The 22,441-nt window shown below is 37.1% G+C and overlaps 1 protein-coding gene across 2 annotated transcripts in view; it reads right to left on the bottom strand.

Annotated features, from left to right (window-relative positions):
* ADK (adenosine kinase) overlaps positions 1 to 22,441 on the bottom strand; it is a 294,428-nt gene that overhangs the window by 41,741 nt on the left and 230,246 nt on the right. For both annotated transcript variants that reach the window (XM_054832283.1, XM_054832284.1), the window contains exons 8-9: positions 7,406 to 7,441; positions 676 to 790 (exon numbers count right to left, since the gene is read on the bottom strand). In XM_054832283.1, the coding sequence (XP_054688258.1) occupies positions 676 to 790; positions 7,406 to 7,441 (151 nt within the window). The remainder of the gene's footprint in view (positions 1 to 675; positions 791 to 7,405; positions 7,442 to 22,441) is intronic.

Raw genomic sequence — 22,441 nt, 5'->3', positions numbered from 1 at the left:
CCACAGCACATGTTTTTAATAGCTTTATTTAGTCTAGAAGCATAGGTGGACAGAATTAAAGAGACTGTCAAAAGGTAGGCAGTCATGTTTATAATGCTTAAATCTGTGCGTCGTACATCATCAATTTAGACAGCACAAACTACTTCTATCCCTGCTAGAACACCTTTTTCCCACGTATTCCTTTGAGAATAGAAGAGCAGACGGCTGAGAAAAGCTAAAGTGAGACTTTCTGCTCAAAGCAAAAAAACCTGGAAATTCACTTAGTACTGGATTTCACTTCCTCCTCTTCACAAATGTTTAAATATACTATACTGTTGCACAGCTGTTCTCAGCAGGCATAGCGTGTTCTTGTTTGCAGCAAAGATGGCTACACAGATAAAATCTCAAGTCATAAAAATCTGAGTAAAACCAACTGGATCAATATTTTAGATCTATGTTATAAAAAAAGAACTTAAGATCTTCAAAACTAAATTCTCAGGCATTCCTGTGAAATATTAACTTCTCAAATTCAGAATCTTAAAACAATTAAAAGCATAACAGATGAGAAACATGGACTAACATCAAAAGACAAATGCTCCAACTACCATTTAACAGTTATAATTTGTAAAACCACAACTTGTAATTGATTAGCTAGAATATTTACTGTGAGCGACAACAGAGATTTGAAAAATATACCTGTAGCCATTACAGTGTCATCTTTTCCCTGGGTAAAGACTACAATTCGTTGCCTTTTAGTGTTCACCTTTGGCAGGGCTTGCGTCTTCCGGGCTATCTCTTTAATGTCTTCAGTCTATGGACAGAGGGAACGAAAATTCTTGTTATCAGCATACTAGAGTGGTGAAAGATTAGAACTTTATTAGCAGATCAAAGATTTATTTTCTTATGGCTAGGTATAAAATAGACTTTATTGTCAATAGAAAAACATTCTGAAAAGGCAGAATACTTCATTCTCCTAAGGGTTTATGTAGTACTATGAGACCATTGTTTTTAATCGTGATAATGATAGTTCAGCTACTCCAATTGCTGCAAAACTGCAAAGCTAACAAAGGAATTACAGAGCATTTCCTAATGAGCAATTAGTGGGTTTCTTTGCTGCTGACTGGATTCTAACCTCACCTATCATAAAATTAAAAATAAAATTGGTAGGAGAATACTTTGGATAAACTCTGAGCCTGATTTTCATCCAATTTAACCAGGTTTTATAGTGCTATAATCCCTCTGATTTCAGCAGGATTACAAATACTGTTTTTCTAACTTCCCTACAGCAACTGATCTCAGCAAGTAAACTGACTGTACACTGCAGCGCCTTAGGAGGTGTGGAGCCCAGGTGAATACGCTCTGTGCTCACTACCTGGTTTCATAATTGAGATGCAGGGAAGCAAAGGGTGGAAGCTATATTCAGTGGGGCACAGAACATCCCCGATTTTCTGAAGTGAGGCTAAGCTGCAAAAATTTCTGGAATCTTTGCTTTAAAGGGACTTTGTCTGTACTCCATAGTGCATGTAGCTAGGAACAGAGAAACTGGCATACTGAACTAAAACTCTCTTCCATCCAAACAGCACAACTTGTCATTTGAATATTATCTTTCTGATTTTCATAGTTCCCCTATGATCTGAAACACAAGGATTTCAATTTCTAATTTAGTTAGTTTTCAATCTAACCTAAATACAGGTATTCGTGTTATTTGTATAAGCATCAAATCCTTTTATAATGCTGTGTGGGAAGCTTTTGTTCTCAGATTTACCTCAAGTCAGAAAGTTCTACAAATTAACATTGGTATATGTAAACCTATTTCTTGCCATCGTTTATACTTTTTTCTTTTTTTCTTGTATTTTTTCAACATTAGGAAAAGTAAGAAAGACTATAATTATTCTCTGTGCAACTCAGCATGTGCCACTTCATTCATATCTGTGTTAAATAATACCATACTTTCTTCCCCAGTTTGCTCTCGTGTAGAAGCAACTGTAGTGAAACAGAGCTGATTTGGTGAAGGCCTAGCATTGACTATATGAAAACATAACAATACTTTCTGCATTGTTTTGTGTCCTGTTCATTATGAATCCCAACTCATTTTTTTACACAATTACATAATGAAGAGAATTCATTTATAAAGCTGTCCAGAGTGGTTTCAAGTCATTTACTAGAGTTGTTACAATTAATCTGTATTATTAATAAATTGATTTTTATCTTCCCAAATCAGCATATAGTGTTATTTTGAAACCCAGGTACAGTATGTGCATTTTTGACTGCAGCTGCTGATTTTAACAAGAGGTTGATTATTTTTCATCAGCAGGTCAGTGAAACGCTTCAAGAACTATAATCTGCATACCACATACCACTCAGTCCTGGTTACTTGCTGATTTTTCATAATCTTGTTGATCTTCAGGCACTTCACCTTTATTATGGACAGAGAATATGCCTGGACTATATATTTACCAGTATCTATTTATGTGAAAGTTATCTAGCTCTTCTGCAATACTCTTAGCCTGCCTTTAATTTCTCCCCCAACTCTGGTAGTCAGTGAGGTTTATACACATTTGCCAAACACAAAAACAATTTCCCCTTAATTACTGGTGTCTCTACCTCTTTTTATAATTCTCTTATACCTTTCATTTCCACATACTACACTCTCATTTGTGTTATTTTGTCCTTCCTCCTGCTTAGACTGTTAATATAGCTTTTAGAAGGCAACGTCTTCCACCAGAGAAGAGAGAGAACGTTGAACCTCTCCGCATGGACTGAGGACAGTGAAGAGGGGCCATCTTACCCCTAATTCTCAAAAGGTGAGGAGTCCCTTAAAGATGCCAGAGAAAAAATTGGAAAATGCTGCTGTTTTGAAACTTTTTTTAAGAGATTTGTAAGTAGCAGGTATCAGCTGGTGGCACAAGCAGTTGAATAGGGGATGTATGGAGAATTACAGCCCTCCAGCTTGGTAATACGTAGGCTTCTGAAGGTTCTCCTAAATTCTGAACTATTTCAGGCCTTGATAATTAAGAGATCCAGGAACGAGAAAATGCAATAAAGCATCATGGAGATCAAGGGAAATAGCAGAGAGGTGTTTAGTTTTTGCTAGGTAGGAAGTGGCTACTAGTGACTTTATTAAGTACATTTACAGTGGAACAAAGCAGGCACAGAAATCAAAGAGCTTGAAGATATTTGTGCAATGTATTTACATGCACTTTAATTTTTAAAAGGAAAATGAGGAAGTTATAGTAGGAGAAAATGGCATGATCAAGAGATGATTTCTTCAGTTGAAGGAATAATGAAGATGAACTTATATGAGGGAAACAGGACCCTGAGGAAAAAGATTAGTGAAGAATGATGGTAAAGGATGAAATAAAGTAGACAATGACGGAAAGTAAAAAGCACATATGTTTTTAGGAAAAATTAAATATATAATAAGCATGTAACAGTAGAAGAAGGTATTTAGGGGAAAAAGGCAATTTTTTAAAAAGCAGAAATTTCAATACAGAGTGGTTTGGAGACTTGTGTCTGATTGCACAGACTTTAAAAGTAACCGAATAGCATCTTCTGTGAGAATTAACTTGGTCATTTTAGCCAAAATCGCTTTCTATACTAAAATTTTTCAAAGGAAGAGAATAAAATAGAGCTTATATAGTGGAAGAGCTGCAATCTCAGTGTTGAGGAGGCTTTAACTTTTCCACAATATATCTCTACCTTACCATTATGCTGTATTTTGAAGGTACAACTGTGACATTTTATAATATGTGAATGTTTACAGCTTAAGACTGCAGAGGTACTGTGCCTCTCATTTCATTGTCAGGCACACATCGTGAAATGTTGTCATCTCCTTTTTCTGTTTAGAATATACATAATATTTTCAAATAGCTGAAATGAATAATATTTGTTTTGCACTGACTGGTACTTCCACAATTATCAAGACTTTTTTATACATCCTGTATCTACAGACATGGCTGAATGGTAAGACTGTACTGGTTTGTGGTCTTAAAGCCCCTAAAACGTGTCCCAGATTCACAGGATACTCACACATATCCAATTATACACTTGAATCTGATTTAACAAAGCTGACATACAAATCTCACAAAAGCATGATTTGCCTATTGATGCTGCACCTGAAAAACCATGCGTGTGGCATTCATTTCAGCAAGTAAGTGGAATATATGCACGTAAAGAAAGTCCATCAGACATCCCAGGATCAGATAGAGGTATGCAAAAAACTGCTCACAGTTAAAACTGCAAGTCAAACTATGTCTTCTGGTCTTTGCCTCTGGACAGATATACAATAGCTGGGATTACCGTAGCCCTGACCTGAACAGGCATCAATCCATTGAAAACCTTGGACCTGTGCAGTGTACCTCTAACTTGAAGATCTAAATTTGGTCCAGGGTAACTCTCTAATTTGGTTCCCCAACCAATACATATGTAGGAGGAGACCTCTGCCTCTAACGGGAAAAATTATTTTGCATGGCAGCTGCTACTAACCCCTTAGATACACAATGCTCCATTCACTTCATTTTACTTCTTGGGTTGACAGACAGAATTGAACCCTAATTTTTATGTTAAAGTAGGATTATGTTTTCCTAATTCCTACATAGAATAAACAGCAAGTTACCATTTTATAAAAACAAAACCTCATAAAACTTTGTCCTGGCAATTTTGTTACTTGAAACATATTACAAACATCCAGTTGAAATATACTGACAACCTTTCTACCAGTTCAAGGGGAACCAAGTCCAAGAGCTTCCCTGGGATAAAAATTGTGACTATTATAATGTATTACTGAGATGACTGCAACATACAATTAGGATGAAGCAGTGTCTTCACAGACAGTGAATTTAATATTTATTTAAAAGTTTTAAAATGTCATAGAACACAAAATTCACAAAAAAGAAAATGCTGGTGCACTCCAGGAAGAGACTGCATCACAAGCAATGTTCTACTTTTTATTATTACAGATAAGTGTTGGTCAGGAGATAAAATGAAGATTTCCTTCCTGCTCTTCAAATATCATGATTGATTTTACAAAAATACCTTGGATTTCAGCAAAGTACAATGGAAAACTAACTCTTGTTGAAGTGAAGCATAAGAATAAAATTCCTCCAAACATGGTTTCTCTTACAAAGGAAAAACAAATTTGTGTCATGGAAGTATTTTCCTCTGCCTATGACAAGATTTTATTTCTTCAGAAAAGGTGTATTTTTTCCTAAAGTTGACTTGGTTGTACTACTTTCCCCCCCCCCCCCAATTGTTTCAGATATACTTAACTCAATCTATACTTAAATGATGCATTTAGGCCACATAAACTGTTGAAATTACTGGAAGGCAGAAAAGGAGATGATGTTAAAAAAAAAAAAAAGGCAAAAACCAGCTAGTCACAACTGATTCTCCATGCTAAAAGATTTCTGATGATTTTTTTTTTAAAAAATAAAATTCCAGGCTGTAATTCAAATTCACCTACCAGCAACTTTTCATCACTTCTTTTTGCTCTGGTCACTCCAGTCCTTTACTGTACTTTTCCGTGTTTCGTCAGTTCTCTATTCTCCGTATAAATTGCAGAATCAGTTTTACAAGTTCTTTGAGAGTGGCTGGAAATTTTTCTTGTTTTTAATTGAAAGGCTAATTGAAGCTCATTATGTTTTTCCTAAGATACTTTATTAGTAGCATGATTTTTTTTTCCCCCTCCACAGCACAATGGGAAAACAAGACCGTGGACACTTATCAAGTTTTACACATCTCTGTCAGTAAACTTGACATGTGAGTTGTTGCCAAGCAAGGGGGTAATAAGAGATAAGATCATAATCATTGTGCACTTTACTGATATGCTGTAATCAAATGTGGCAGATTTAGGATGTTCAGAAGGAACTGTGCTAGAATCTCTAAGCAAGCACTAATGGAAAGGTTAATACGATGGTAGTTAGCAGACACCAGCAAAAGCAGTTTGTCACTAGAACTGAATTTAAACCAGGCACGTTCAAAGTCTTTAGCTCAAGGGGGCAATAAAAATATAGAATGGGTAGACTTAATACACTACTTCCTTTCTTTTTTTATTGTCTAGCTACCAGAGGGTACCGATAATTTGTTATGCTTCATATTATATTTGGAGGCATCTGTGAAATTCATTCATTTGATAGAATAAACTCAAAGTGTATTTTTATGCTAACAATACAGATTATACAAATGAAAATTGACAGTGATAAAAAGTCTTGATTTCTACAAAGCAGCCACATGAATTTGGGAAACATAAAATGAAATGGGGCAGCCCACAGTTTTAACATCTAAACCACTGATGGCATTGATGTACCTGCTGGTGTATGGTTCTAAAGAAATCTAAATTGTAGAACAAAAGCTGTCAGTCTTTCCCTCCTTTTTTATATGCAACCATCCACACACAGAAGTGGCATGTTCTTAAAGCGATGCGGTTTGAATTGCGCGGCTTCTATTATTTATGCAAAATGGGTGTTGAGCAGTCAAACTCCTATCTATCCTTTTACACTGCAAACAAATCAATTAAGGTGGGACTTATTCCAGTGAAAAAACATGTAAAAGGATATACGTGTGTTCCGTTCTGCAATTTAGATTTCAGTAAGATCAGTTACTATCTGCAAAATTAGCACAACCGTTGTCACATTAATTATAGTATTTAAAACCTGCCTGTTTGAATTCAGCATTAGAGACCAATAGCTGATAGCTCTCCAGATTAAGTTATCTGAAATTAGCCAATGTGAGATCCTATTCAAATAAATACCTCAAGAAGATGAAATCAAAAGCTCTGAAAATCACTGTAAAATCAACAGTGTTTACTTCAAGAAAGTAGAGGATCATACATTTTTAGAGCACAGATGGAAAACACCAACTCAAATATGTTTTGAAACACAAATTCCACACTACCTCTTCTAAAAGAAGCTGTTTGTAGAAGCATGGTTTACATTAATCAGTACCTAACAATTTTATATACAACCTTTCTAAAATTCATTTGCATAATGATAATCCACATATGGCAGGGTTTAAGTTATTTGAGCGGTGTTATATTTCACTATTTAGTCTTGCTTCACCACTGCTTTAGCAGTGAATCCTTATGGAGTGTAATGCAGCTAATGAGGTAGCTTTTTAACTGAACAAACTGACAGGTCCCATATCTGCAGAGGCAGCTTGAAACCGTGCCCAACCTCTCGGCTTCCCAAGAGGCTTTTCAAAATTCAATAAATAACATCTGTAGGCGATGTTGGGTGCAGACCTAGCAGAGTGCGTCATAACACTGAGCTGGCAGAACAAAGAAACCATGACGACTGCCAAGTTTCCATGGCAACCGCTGCGAGGCTTGGAGAGTATAATAGCACATCAATCATTGTCCAAAAGAACTTCATTATCAGCAAGAAAAAAAACCTTTAGGATCTGTTTAGTGTGCAATTGTGGGTTAACTCACCTCAAAGCCTTGCTCTCTAGCAAAAGTGGCAGCTTCCTGAAATAATAAAAAAAAGAACAGTTAATTATAAAGGGCTAGATAATGAAGAAATAACACATTTTGAAACTCATTCAGCCAGTTTTCCTTTTACACGATTATCTCAATATACCCATATACAGTTGTTCAATTCTGATAGTCGCACCAAAAGCTTCCCCCTCCTTCCCTCAAGCCCAACAACAGCACAACGTCAACACACTTCACAAGTTCAAATAAAGAAGGTACAATACGTTTTTTCCAGGCGAGGAAAGTTACTTCTGGAGATAGGACTTTGACTAGGAAACCACTACTTCAAACATCCTTCAGACATATTTTTTAATTGAAATTGTATCATATTTCCATTTATGTATGGCACTTCATGGGATACAGGTTATCAAGCCATTTAAAAAAATCATTTGTCATCTACAGTGCATTAAAAAAAATAGGATCACAAAATGTGTTCAAACCCTTGTGGTGGAATCAGACGAGCATTTTAAAATACTCTGATGTCTTAATCACTGCTTTAGGCAATTTAACTATGTTCTTTTCCTGAAAGAACAGAGGAAACATCAGGGTATCAGAATGTCCTCATTTCTTATTTATATTAAATGGAGCAATTAAAATCTGTTTTGAAATAAAAGCAAGGAGACAGAAGACAATAGCAATGTTTTTCTCTTATTCACTTTCTACTTTAACATTGCAAATATTGCAGAAAACCCTCAGTCTTTATGTTTTTACTTGCATTCTTCCAGATTATCTTTGCCAAGTGATATTAATAGAGGGAGAAGTCTTGAGCCAAAATGGTGAGTTGATCCAACTGAACAAAAATAACTACCATACCAAGCCATTTAAGTCCAGTGTCCCTATGACAGCTTTTAGTGCTGCAGAAAATACATACTTGTGGACTTATATGATCTGCCAATTTGGGGGCAATATAAGAATTTGAAGTGGGTACAATTGATTATAACAACAGTAAGTTGAGGTTAATAAAATGTGATAAGCTGAAAAGCACAACTCCTCAGGCTGCTTCACTGCAGAAACATAAGGCTGACCGGGTTAGCCTTAGCTGATGTTGACAGAAAAACTGAATCATGGTCCTGACAATTGGGTGCGGGCAAGGTTAGCCACTTTGACAATTTACTTACAATTGAATTCCTTCTTGTACATCACACAGTCAATGACATTTGCTAGCCTGGCTGTCAAGAAGGAGTGTAGGGTTCAAAGATATCATGCAGTGTTTTCCTAAACCAGCATGTGATTAACAAAGCCTAGGCTCGTATGAAAAAAGGAGCCTGCAAGCTTCCACTCTGAAGCGATGCACTCACAATGAACTGCAACACAATCAAGGAAGCCTCAAACGGGACCGGGATGCAGAAACAAAAAGCAAAAATCAGAAAAATAAGGGAGTCGTAAGGGGGCAGAGAATAAGAAAATGGACTAAAAATTACGTACTGTAGCCAAATTACTCCTTTAACCTCAGGATTTTGGTCGTGCAATTGAAATCGGAAGTTACGCTGACCTGTCCTGAGGGGATTTCTTTAATGTCCCAATGCAGCAGGACATTAACATCTGCGCTAAACTATTGTTTGGCCAGGAAACTGGACACCAGTACATTCTTACATCTGTGAAATAAAAACTGTTCTAGTTAAGTAGTATTTCCTTATGTGGGAGACTTCGAGAGAATTCATCTTAATTTTCTGTACTGGGGCACCCATGCATAGCACATGTGGTTTGAAAGACCTGGCGCTTCCACAAGAAAGGATAAATGATTGCACATTTGTTAAAAAGTATCTCATCTTTGGATTTTCCTGTTAGAGCATCATCTTTTAGCCTGGTCTGCTGCCCGGCTACATGAATAATGGCAGCTAGCGTACAATCATAGATTTCCTTGCAGTTGACCTCTAATCTGAGGGTGTCTGAACGTGCCAAAGAACAGCAGCAATCTTAATTTTCTTCTCTCCTATCAACCAAACCTCAGAGCAACTCCTCAGCAGCTTCTGTCAGTAAGGACTGCGCCTAGAGCCCTCTAAGAATCAGCCTCTCTCAGAATTACACCCTTTTAAGAAGAATTAAGGCCCTTCAGTAAAAAAGATAATAAAGCTCAAAACACAGGTTTGGAGACTACAGTTTGGTGTTTGCAAAATGGTGAGAAATGTGAGGCAGGCCCTGAATGCCAGGGACAGTTCAAAGTAAATTAACCAGATAAAAGCGATGAGAACATTTAGTATCTATTCACAATAACAGTGAGAACAGGAAACAAGCAGACCCCATCTGTGCAGCCCTAGGGCACCTCATACTGAGCTCCACGTCTCTAATAAAGTAGTCAGGTTAAAATCTAAGTGGCTGTAACATGTGGAGACTGCTAGGGTTACAACGGCCAGCCAGGGCGTTCCCTGATGCAGGTGATAATCAGTATGATAATCACTATATTTACAGGCTTTCCATTTTATATCTGACATTGGAAATCACGAAGAAGGAGGGATTAAGGAAATAAACAACCTACACAGAAGCTTTACCGCTCCCCGGAGAATGCAGCATTTTCGTTCATGCGTGACATGCGACAACAGCAAAGCAAAACAGCGACAGAACAGAATTTTCTTAGGAGGCTTCATTTCACATCAGGAGTTCTTTCAGTTTTGATAAACTTTAGACATTATTCATTCATTACTCCAACTCAGCATTTTCAGAGCTATTTTCCATTATTGTCTACAACAAAACATCTCATTTCATAAAACCCTCTCCCCCACCTTTTTACTCTTTCATACTAAATATATTAAAGAACACACACTCCTTTTTCTAAATAATCTTTTTACTAACCGCACCAGCAAATTTATTGCTGTACCACCTAAAGTAGAAATGGGATTTGTTATTAGTTACGAAACATTATTTGGCTCATGCAGTTTGGGAAAAAAAGAATCCTGAGTACAGTCATGTTGAAAAAAAACTGTGTAAGGCGTTACTTAATGGGAGTAACAAAATGTCACCACAGTTAACACACACCCTCTCTTTGCACAATAGTGAGCACTTTACACAGGAAAGCGAGATAAATTAAAGAGATAATAAAAAAAGACAGCTTCCGTTTGTACTGGCCTTGCTGTTATGTTAGAACTTGCTTGCTAGCTGAAAACTGTTTCCATTCTTGCATGTATTTTATTGCTGTTGGAGTCCCAGCATTTAGTAAATGGAGCTGTCTAGAATCTAATTGTAACAGGACTTGTTAAAATTCTGAGCCCTTTTATCACCGGCAAACTATTTGTTTCTAAGTAAACAGAAACATACCTTCCAAACACAGAATTCATTAACATCTACCTTCCTAGGAGTATATGTTAGCCCCCTGTGTTAGACGATTCTGTGATTAGAGTTAAGATGGTTCGACTTCAATAATTGTACGTTCCGTTTGCCATAACACACAGAAGGTACACTATATATTAACTATTCTCGACACAGCCAATTTTTTTTGTCTGTACCAAGGTTTTATGATGACTTGATCAAATTATAGCCAAAATGGTAACAACATGCATGTTGGTTTAAAATTAATTCATGTAGGCCAACATAAAATTCATGCAATTGCACTGAACAGCATTTAAAACCATGTATTGCTGAAATTAGCTGACAAAGACTGTTTCAAAAGCACCACCAACAGTATTATCTACAATATGCATTTTAACCTTTATACAGAGGAAAGGAGCACTGTAAACTAAATTTGCATTTCATTGCTGAAATCAACATTATCTCATAAAGAAATGATAAAACAGCAGGACAGCAATGATACCCTTGCACACTGAATGCGTTTCCCGTAATTACACAAGAAAGCAAATGCAGGGGACACTGAAGCTAATCCCTCCCCTGCCATCCTTCTTGGTAGAGGAAACATCTCACAGAATAACCTAAACTCACATATTACTGTATTACCCTGTGCAGCTCTCTCTAATTCTCTATTTTTCCTTGGGGGGTGGGGCACCACCCCCAAAAAAACCCCAAAACAAACAGCTGGATTTGATTTACTTTTTTTTAATTGGGGGATTACTTGCAGGTTTTGAGGGAGTTCCTATTGCAGTAACTGTAAACTTCCTGACTTACGCAACATAAGCCCAAAACAAGCCCTGTTCACATTTTTAGGAACATCATCCTCTTCCTCTGCATAACAAAACCGTGACTCAGTGGGTTCAGCCCAGCCCATGAATCAATATAACCTTAAACCTGCACACACACATACAGCATGTGTAACTGCAGAGGAAGATCCTTGCAATAAGTCAGAGTGCATAATGACAAAAAGAAATAAAAAAAGCAAACTTGACTGGACTCACTTAATGAGAAACAGTAAATGACTATGGGGATCATCCACTTAATGCCTGCATTTGGTGGAAACATTCCTACTGGTACCAACCATGTTTGATTATAACTTGAATAGTACTTCTACCGCTGTACCTTACAAGACTTTTTAAACTGCTACAATCTTCTAAAAATCACATTTTTAACATTTCCTTCCTTTCATACATTTCAGAAGTATGAAGTGTTAGTTTTCTTCCATTTACATTGTTTCCTTGAACACATTAAAGGCTACAATTATCTCGCTCAGATAATTCCATTTTTCTTCAGTATAGTCATTTAGTGCTATCCATCCCACTCATGAGTTCATCACCAATCCTGGTATAACTTGGTGGTCTTTGTATCCTCTCCCGCTTTTCTACAGATTGCCTTGTTTGTGGCAACAAAGTCAGTTTCACAAATCTTCTCTAACATTAAAACCCTGTTATCTAAATGAAACGGGTGACAACAAAGTCAAATAAACAAATGGGGATATAGGGAAAACTTTCATGCAAGTGAAGCACATCAGTATCTGCAACTTCATTCTGCAGAAGACTGACTCAAATAATCAAAGTTGGTTTACACTGACAATCGCCCTTCCTAGAGATAGGTGCTGAAGATTTGTATTTCTGAAATAGATATTTTTATTAATGATTTCCTAAAGGACAGCATACTTGTAAAATTTTCTAAACCAAAATAAACCAAACCAACAACCAACCAAAAATTTGTGTATTATTTGTTTCAGTGCACTATAGAGACATGAAAGTATTCTGCTTTATTATAATTACTAACACTCGTAGTTCAGCTTTCCTTAGGAAGGCACATTTGTCCTTCCTATCTCCCTGTCCCTTCTGTCATCTTTCTCTGTCCCTAACAAAGAGCTTTCCTATAAAATTCTGTGCTTTCAGAGCTATATCCTTAGTTTCATGTACTCCATAGCTACTGAAAACCTCTGATTTCAGCAGTATCTGTTGTGCCCAGTAATTCTGAACACAGGTCAATAAAAGACATCTTTTGTTAAAATCTCCCTCCTTTTTTTGTAAGAAGATAAGTCATGAAAAATACTACTGTCAAGATCACCATGTGCCCTCCTTTTGGTATTTCCTTCATAGAACACTCATCACAGTGCAGGAGCTAAGCTAGTTTTTAAGGAGGAGGGCTAGTCAGCTGTGCCATGCCATGTTTTCCACTCTTCCAGCTCCGGAGCAGTTTACACTAAATGTGACCCTGAAAATGTGTCTTAAGGTACAGACAGGACAATGGATTTTCAGTTGCTGCCTTTGAATTATAACAAAGATGTCATATATACACCCACTAACTTCATGACACGGTGGGGTGTTCTTATATGAAATCCAGGTATAATATAGCCCATAAACGTGCAGTAATATAACCTGCCTTTATACCACTCTTTCCTGTGTATGCTACACAAAGCCAAACTTAAGCTATGCTTGATTTTATTGCCCATCCCAATTTTAAGTGAGAAAACAAGATGCATATATACACACACACACATAATAGCAAATCCACAGTTCTTAACATGGTAAATTAAAAGCATGCAAAAATTATGATTACTTTCATGCTATGCAAATAGGGGTGATGTCAAAGCTGTGGTAACGATAATCATGGCCTACCTAAGGAATCAGAGGTGGATACTGCTGAAGACTATCCGATCACCAGTTGAAAACATGATTTCAACAAATGGCCACTGTCATTCTGCTATTTAAAATGAATGGATGGAAAGTCTAAAGGACATAGCTCCAGCTGGATCACTAACTTTTAGTGCCAACAGTACGTTTATTGTGGTTAGTGGTAGGGTACATACATCCCTCTTCAACTCAGTGCTAAATAGTTATCAACAGTTACTCAAAACACTGTAGATTGTCCTATCCAGCCTTCTATGTTATTGTACTCTGATTTAGACAGGCATTACTTTAAGGTCAACTACTACTACATTTTCCTGTGTAAAAGCAACACAAGCTCATATGCTGTTATTAAAAAATGGCCATTTATAAAGGCGCTCAGGAGGCAAATGTGATTTTACCCTTTTGCTTTTTTCTTTTCTTTCCCCCAGAGACAGTTGCTTTCATATGGGTCATATGAGAGTTCGAGAAACAGAAGTCAAAAGAACCACCCAGCATATTTTCTGAAACAAATGCCTATATGGTGAAACTCTGCTACAGCTGATAAAGTCTGAGCTATACTTGGGGATGTGTTACACGGGTGTAAAGCTCTAATATTATTTTCATTTGACAAGCACAGAAGACAAATCCTTGATTTGGTCAGTAGCGTACACCTGCTCGTGTTTGAGAGATCAACAGAAGCTGGTCACAGAATGGACAGACCCCGCACACAGCTTGAGAATCAACACTGAGAATCTGAGCAGTATATCTACCACCGAGTATCTGAGCAAGTATCTACCCCTCACTGGCTATTACTGAAGAAAGCACAGCTGGCATCAATTGGATGGGCAGATTATCATAAAGGAGCACTGAGGTGGTTTTTTTTTTCCTCTTTACTTTTCCCATGAGCAGTGCCAGACCCCAAAATTGCTTTTCTTCATAAAGGATAGCAAGTGTTCATATCATATCCTAAAATATTATTTCAGCTTGCTCCAGTAGTACTAAAGATACTGGTAAATATGTCTACACTGCCTTCACGCAGTAGGTGAAAATATAAAATAATAATAATCAGTTGAAGTGAATAACCAGAACAAGTATAAATACCATATGGGGTTAAAGTTGTAATGTTCAGAGGGGGTTCTGGCAGAGTACCAGAGGGGTTTGTCTGAAAAAGCCTAGTGTGAAAAGAACTGAGAAAGAAACGTATTTCCTGTCCTGCTTGGGTTCACCCTGGAGCATCTGTATCACGTACAATTCATTAATATTCAAGTTGTTTATTTTCCTATTCAGGTTATTACCAGAACTATAGCTCCTGCTAGAATCTTCTATGGAAAAAAAATCACCGAGTCAGAGCTTAATGCCATTACAGGGTCTGCAACAGCTGCAGCAGTGAGATGCCTCTGAGCCATTTTGAAATTTTATGATGGATAAAGCACTATTACTTATATCTCTACCTTACAACCTTACCTAAAGAACTGAACTACCTATGACTCTGCATCTCTCCTCACACATTATAAGCATCAAATTAGTGAATGATACTTTCTTACACTGCCTTGCTATACAAATATGTCGGTGTCTATCTTAAAAATAGATGCATCATGATCAGAAAAGAGGGAGAAGGAAAAAAAAGACCCCTTAATTATCAGGAAGAATCAGGAGAACGTAATAAAAATAATAAAAAAAAATCTTAACATTAATTTAATAGCTAGAAGAGTTTTATACACATATAAAAAATAAAAGATGTGCGGGGTCTTTTGAAGTCTTTAATACTGCTTATTGGATGTTCTTAGTGCCAAGTTTCTGGCTGAAGGATGACAAACAGAAATAAAAGATTGCATCATTTTCAACAAGGCCTTCTATGATTGCAACCACTCAGACTAGCCTGAAATCACTGACAAGATATTCTCATCTAGCAATTTCAGATGAAGAGAATAATCAGATACTGTGCTAAAAGTGCTGGGATCCAGCAGGACTTGTCTCTAGTCCAGCTAAAAGGTTAACACATTTTTAGCAGTGAAATTGAGTTGTTTTATATACCTTGTTCGGTATGATGTCATGCACAGCCATTTAGAATTATAACTAAGGCTATGGTATTGGGAACCCTGTAAAGAGCAATCATCACATAACTCTCCATGTGCTAGGCTTGCACTGCTTGTTAACTCTAGCAAGAAAATAAAATTGTTCATTGCAACCTCCAGCAATAACACTAACTTTTTAACTGATCTTAATATTACATATTTTACCCTTTCAACGAAGTTTGAACCTATGTGACGTAAAGAGTCTTATTGGAGTTTGTTATGCTATTTAATGCTAATTTGATGATAAATTTATGTATGTTCAAGATATGAATATTCAAGATACAATTTTTTTCTTTTATTTTCAGTTTAGGCTACTGCAGCTACTTTATGGCAGGAAAAACCTAGTTCTTAAGTCTGTACTAGTGGCTCGCTCTCACAACATGGTCATTGCATGGAAAAACAAAATTTCAGTCTGACCACGGTTAGGTCACTGTGGTCCTGACTGAAGAACATGAGCTCTAATTCCAGATGTGACTAAGGCACTATTTATCATCTTGGACAAGTTGCTAATTTCTTGCACTATTTTTTTTAAATCTATAAAAGTTAGTATTTACCTGCTTCTGACCATTAAGTGTTTGAGGATGAGGGGTTTTTTGGTATGTTTGTTCCTTTTTCTAAGAGAAGCCAACCTGATGAGCTCAGGGCAGGGACTGAAAGAAAAGTCAAGTAATGAAATTAGAGGGATTACAAATTCCAACATATTTTAAAGAGGTATTACAAAAATCACAGAGTGGTTGAGGTTAGAAGGGGCCACTGAGCATCATCCAGTCCAACAACACTCCTCAAGCAGGGTCAGCTACAGCAGGTTGCTCAGGACTGTTGGGTTTTGAATATCTCCAAGGATGGAGACTCCACAGCCTCTCTGGGAAATCTGTTGAGCATTTGACCGCCCTCACAGTAAAGGTTTTTTCTTATGCTTAAGTGGAATTTCCTGTAGTTGAATTTGTGCCTGCTGCTTCTTGTTCTGTCACTGGACACCACTGTGAAGAGCCTGGTTCCATCTTATTTACTACCTCTCATTAGGAATTTATACGCATTGATAACATCTTCTTGAGGCTCTTGGTCTCCTCTCCTCATACGACAGATGTTCCAAACCCTCAGTCATCTTTGTGGCCCTTTGCTGGTATCACTCCAGTAAGTCTATGTCTTTCTCGTGCTGGGGAGCCCAGAACTGGACCCAGCACTCCAGATGCGTCTCACCACTTCTGAGTGGAAGGGAAGGATCACTGCCCTCCACCTGCTGGCAGTGCCCAGAATGCTGTTGGCCTTCTGTACTGTGAGGGCACATTGCTGGCTCAAATCCTTTTTTTTTTTTTAACTGGGATTCTGAGGTCCTTTTTTTTGCAAAGCTGCTTTCCACCCAACTGGTTCGCAGCCAGTTCCTGGGACCAACATTCCTCCCCAGGTAAGAGTACCTTCCATTTTAATTTGTCAAACTTCATGAGATTCCCATTGGCCCATTTCTGTAGTCTATCAAAGTCTTTGAAATTTGATACTATACTTTGCATTAAGATAGTAGCTACTGACTGCAAGCATGGGATAAAATCCATACTGGGACTAGGCAGACAGGGAAAGACTTTATCAAAGACTTATTGATATAAGCAGACAAGTTAGATGACTGTTAGGATGGAAAACCAACAGCTAAAGAAGCCAAGCAACTAACCATAACCATGCAGCAGGTGAGGATGTATCAGAAGAAACTGCTCTGACAAATAAACAGTATCTCTCAGAGACTCAGAAAAACACCCCATCCAGCTTCTGCTGGCCAAAGGACTGTTATCATCAGTACAGCACACCAAAGATGAAGAAATCATGGAAGTCCACTAATGTCTTGACCACTGAACTTTACCTATTTCATGTGGGTTATAATATGCTTGACAGCAGACATTGAAATTACCTATAACCAATTGCTTCATGCATTCAAATCACTCTCATTTCATTGTAATTGCTTTCTCCTTTAAAAATAGCTTAGGTCAAAAGATCACAACTATCCTATTGGCTGGTTTTGTCACTATGCTTTCCAACATGAAAGTGAATTTTTTTCAAGAAGTGGGGTTCAGAATTCCTATGACAGAAAGCAAACTATATGCTTTCTCAGCACTCCTTTCTACTTTTAAGACACCACACTCACCAAAAAAAGGAAAATGATAAAGAGTAAGATGCAAAAAAGAATATAAAATGATGTATGAATATGCATGAATTCCTACAGAAAAAAATTCAAAATTAAATGATTTAATTATGGAAAACTACAATCCTGCATCAAAGATCAGTAATCTTTCACCTAATACCTAACAGCATAATTATGACAACAACTTATCTGTTAAAAGTGCATAGTTTAGCAATGCATTATTACATGGATAACTGTACGCAAACCCCTTTTTTCAGTGTGATCATTTGCTCTAAGATGCACTAGATATGTAGCAGTAATACTGATACGAATTGTCTGTCATTCATTTGCCTTCCCTGTTAAACCAAGTTTATGTACCCATATATGCACACACATACACATGACTTTCCCAAACGCATATATCGCTCATGACAAAACAAAGGTGATCTCCCCCTCTGAAACCTTCTGTATTTCAGTCTTCTACATACACCCATTCTCCAAACTGTTCCTGGTGAAATCAATGGTTTTCACAAGCATTTTTATTCACTAGACCTCTAACTAGGGAAAAAAAAACCTGCCTGCAATGGAATCACAGCCATTAAAATACCACAACTTATCGTCACTTTCAAGTTTTCTGAGCACTTGAAGGTTATGAAGACCTACAGCTATTGTTTGAGATATACTGGTTACATCACCATTTGTGTTAAATAGTACTGGTGTATCTTTTTGTTACTATGAAGTAATTTTACCTTGTTAATATAGTTGCAATAAATAATTATCTATTCTCTCTTAAAAATATCATTTGATACATTCACTAGCTATAAAATATTAAAATGCAAATACATTTTTCCTACAGTACAATGGCAGAGATTGTTGCACAATTTGCTATGTACTATTGTTCTTCAGTTCATAAATTCACAGGGATAACTTTTAAAACCAAGTTGAAAAGTAAAATTTGGACTCAGTCCACACAGAAGAGAAATGAAAGATTTGGTCTACATTTGAGTAACAGAAAACTTTGAGTTTCAACTGTGCTCTTTTTACAAGAGCAGTTCTCTAAATCTCTGCTAAGCAAGGACACTCTCCTAGTGGCACCAGTTGCATATTCTAAAGGATCATAAAAATGTATCATAGGTTTCAAGCAATAATGTTTTATAGATTTTGTACGTAAGCATATAAAAAAACTTGCCATCTCTGATTCTACCATATGCACGTTCTCCACATACTCCCAGACTCAAAGAACATTTTTTAATCTTCAGCTATATTTCAGAACAGTTACCACTTTAACCTCTACTTCTGTGTCTTTAAAATGCTACATATATTTTAGGATTTGTCTCACAACTATTTTTTAATTACTGAGATAACAGATTGACATTATATTTTAATATACATTTATATATTTGTAACCATTACTATATGCTTAGTATATGTTGGCATATTGCAAATGAACCTGAAATTGCACCTGATACTTTTATTATTTTATTACATGACACATGTAAGACTGCAAATTATTCTGAAGCTGAAATTAGTAGTCATAGTAATAGTAGTAGTAATTCAGTTTGGACAGGTTATTTTTAGCTAAGTACTTGCTCAAGCCCTTCACTACAGATTTCTCACACCTCCTGAGTGCTTAGAAGTGTAAATAATCTTTTTTTCTCTGCCTGTAGCATTATATTTGTGTTTAAATATAACAGAAGTTATTTCAATCTATTTAGTTTGCCTCACACTTTCCAACACAGAGAATTCCTGTTATTTCTTCCAAGACGTTGCGTCTCTTCCATTTTATGCAAAATTTGAAAAGAGCTGTAGGGTCAAAGCAGTGCTGTTCTTTTGTTCAGACTGCATTCCAATTTGGGTTCTTGAAAATTTACTTCTTTCTCTTATATTAGTAATAAAATTTTTGGCCAAATACCAGACAACAAATGAACGGGAACATTCTAAAACAGTAGTGCTATGCTTTCAGAGCAAAAGTAGTGGCAATAACAGCACACCAGATGCTGCATTAGAAGCTTTTTTAAAAGACAGCTATTTAGGGATTTAGGGAAATGAAGAAAAAAAAAATAGGCTAGGACCTCTGAAAAGTGACACAAATTTGTAGAATCTCCTTGGTTTGAGGTTTGCTTTTCCTGAAAGAGCTAGGAAGAATGTAGTGCTCGTATATTATAGTTAAATGTAATGATGTTATAAACAACAAGCTAGAACAGATATTCAGCACTAGCAGACATGTATACGTCTTCCTAATTCCTCATCTCTTGTTGGATTTTTATATCATACACTCTCCTCTTTCAGTCAAGTTAATCAACTCTTCTGAATTATGCTTCGAAAAGTCACATATGACATCTACTATGCCATGTTTTGAAAACTGTCATGCTCTAAAAGGCATTTTGCTCTTAGGTTTAGACCATGAAAACAAACAGTTTATTTGGAGTCTGGCTGGCTTACATGGCGAGCAGTGAACAGTTTGCAGAGGATACTGTGTTAAAAGTGTCACTTTTTAAAAATAATATTGAAGCAGTTCTTTACAAACATGGCACTTGTCCAAAGCACATATGGAACATTAAATATAACCATAAAATTTTATGCACCAGATTTGACCAAGGTCTTGAGCTCTAATTTATATTTTCTCCGTTTTGCTGGAAGACTAGCTGCATTTGATAAAGCGACTTCATAAGGACTCTGTTCTCCTAACATTTACACACCACACATCTGGACTTGGAAAGGGATTCTGAGTAAAAGAGCCAACTAATGCAGATCTTGTTTACATTATGTGCAATTACTCTTGTGTCATGAATCTCCCTGGGATATCAGAATGTGCTGAAGACACCTAAAGAAAATGCACTTCAAATAAAAGTGCAAAAGCCTGGGTGTTTCTGTCCCTATCAACGAGCTCGGTACACATGATTATGTAAGAAAATTAATGGTATTTGTATTTTCTAATAATATTGCATTTCATTTTTATTAATTATTTGTATGTAATTAGAGCTGCCCTCAGTGTCTGAAGATCTCTGTTTGGATTGTTTTTCTCTCACAACTCGCTCGCTGCAGCCAAGGGAACTAAGTGATGGCAGTTGCAACACTCAATTCAGTTACATAAACACATCTTCCTTGCCAGATTCCCCTGCAGTGTTCCCATTTCATGAAATGAGCCTCTATCATTTAGTAATGTACTGTACCAGCAAGTTTCTTCTCATGTGACAAAAACTTAGGTCCTCTGCTTCTGGCAGCAGAGCAGCATGTGTGTGAGCATCACACACATGGGATCCACCCCAGACTGGGTGGCTGCACCAGCAAGAGGACAGAGAAGAAATATAATACTTGAGTAGCTACAGAACAAGAATTCGATGCCAGATTTTAGTAGGAGAAAGACAGCCTTCACCCAGTAATTGAGGCAGATTTACTCCTAAGTCTGTTGCAGTGGCAACAAACGTGAGCGTACATTATACCTGCAAACATATACAAGATGCACGTGTTTCTGTATTGAGTGTATTTGCCAGTAATGATAAAAAAACACTCTGGCCAGACTATTCTTGTAGGTGTAAATGGAGTTACACTTTTTAACATCACAGCTGGAACAAACACACTCTTGAGTATGAAAGCAGTATGTGGTAAAAGTGGAGAGACATAGACAGTGACCCAATCTATCACACAGCCGCCCAAGCTGCAGACAGAGGGGGCTTTCTGGACAAAGTTTCCCACCATACCTGCCCATCAGCATGAAGCTGGGTGCTCACACTCCATTGACTTGCTGGAGCTTACCCTTACCATGGATAGGTCACTGTTGAAGGCTGTCTGGTAAATTATATAGGAACTAGTACCTCTATGTCTGTGCAAAGGTCAGAGACAATATAAGTCTTTGGGCATGTTTACATCAGGCAGCAGAGCATCACGGAGATCTTAGAACAACCTGAGCTGGTAGTGCAGAGAGTCACACAGCTTAAGGTACTCCCAAAGCATGGCACATGCACCAGCAAATTGACTCGTCTCATTTTGCAAGTTACATGTCCAGGGTCGGTTCAAATATCTTTGGGTGAAGAGTAAACCTATGCTCTTAAAGGATTATTCGCAAATTCCACTTGCTGCCTAGATAAACATAAAAATACTGAGGGGTTTTTTTCTGAGAAAAAAATATAGGAGATTGGAGAGAATCCAAATAAAAACTGAAGTAGTTAGAATTACGTATTAATGATTACTAATTATAACACAATGAAAGAGGGTTTTTTTGATCCTTTTACACAATATGCAGTCAACATGGAGGCCATGAAAAAAAGTTTCCTTCTTTTTAATTTAAGACTTCATTTTCCTTTGGGAGCCTCTGATCAGATTTAGAGTCTAAATGGTGGCATTGCTACATAAAGCTGGAATCTGAACCACTCAGTCTCCACCTCCAGTTCAAGGACTTAGGGAGGTTGGATCAAACTTCTCAGCTAAAATAATTTCCTAACTCTTCTCTACAGCTCATAGAGATAAACTTAACACCTAACAGCACCATGTCCACTTCCTTACCCAGCAAAGTGAGATTCCTTCTTTGTGGGAAGAATTCTGACACTGCACAATATGAGGAAGAGGAGATCAACAATTACATGAACGTGGATCAATTTTACTTTTGCATCTTCACATGGAATTGCTAATGGCTGGCTCCATGTGTTGATGCTTGTTCAATAATTCACATGCCCCACTCCTCTTTAACTAAAGACATTTTCAACGTAAGTTAAACAGGAAAAACCCACTCCTATTCTAGCATAAGATTGTCCGCAAATGGACACAATACAAATTGAGTTAAAGCTGTTGTGCTTAAAATAACGTGCTATCTCAGTTCAGATTAACTTTGCTGTGTAAACAAGTCTTTTTAAACAAGAATGACTGAAATGGTGGGTTAAGTCTGCAGTCCCATGAACTGCTTTTCCTCAAT

This window comes from Grus americana, chromosome 7, assembly GCF_028858705.1.
Source record: "Grus americana isolate bGruAme1 chromosome 7, bGruAme1.mat, whole genome shotgun sequence".
NCBI lineage: Eukaryota > Metazoa > Chordata > Aves > Gruiformes > Gruidae > Grus > Grus americana.
Note: the sequence above shows the minus strand (reverse complement) of the source record. Positions and strands in the feature narration are given on the sequence as shown.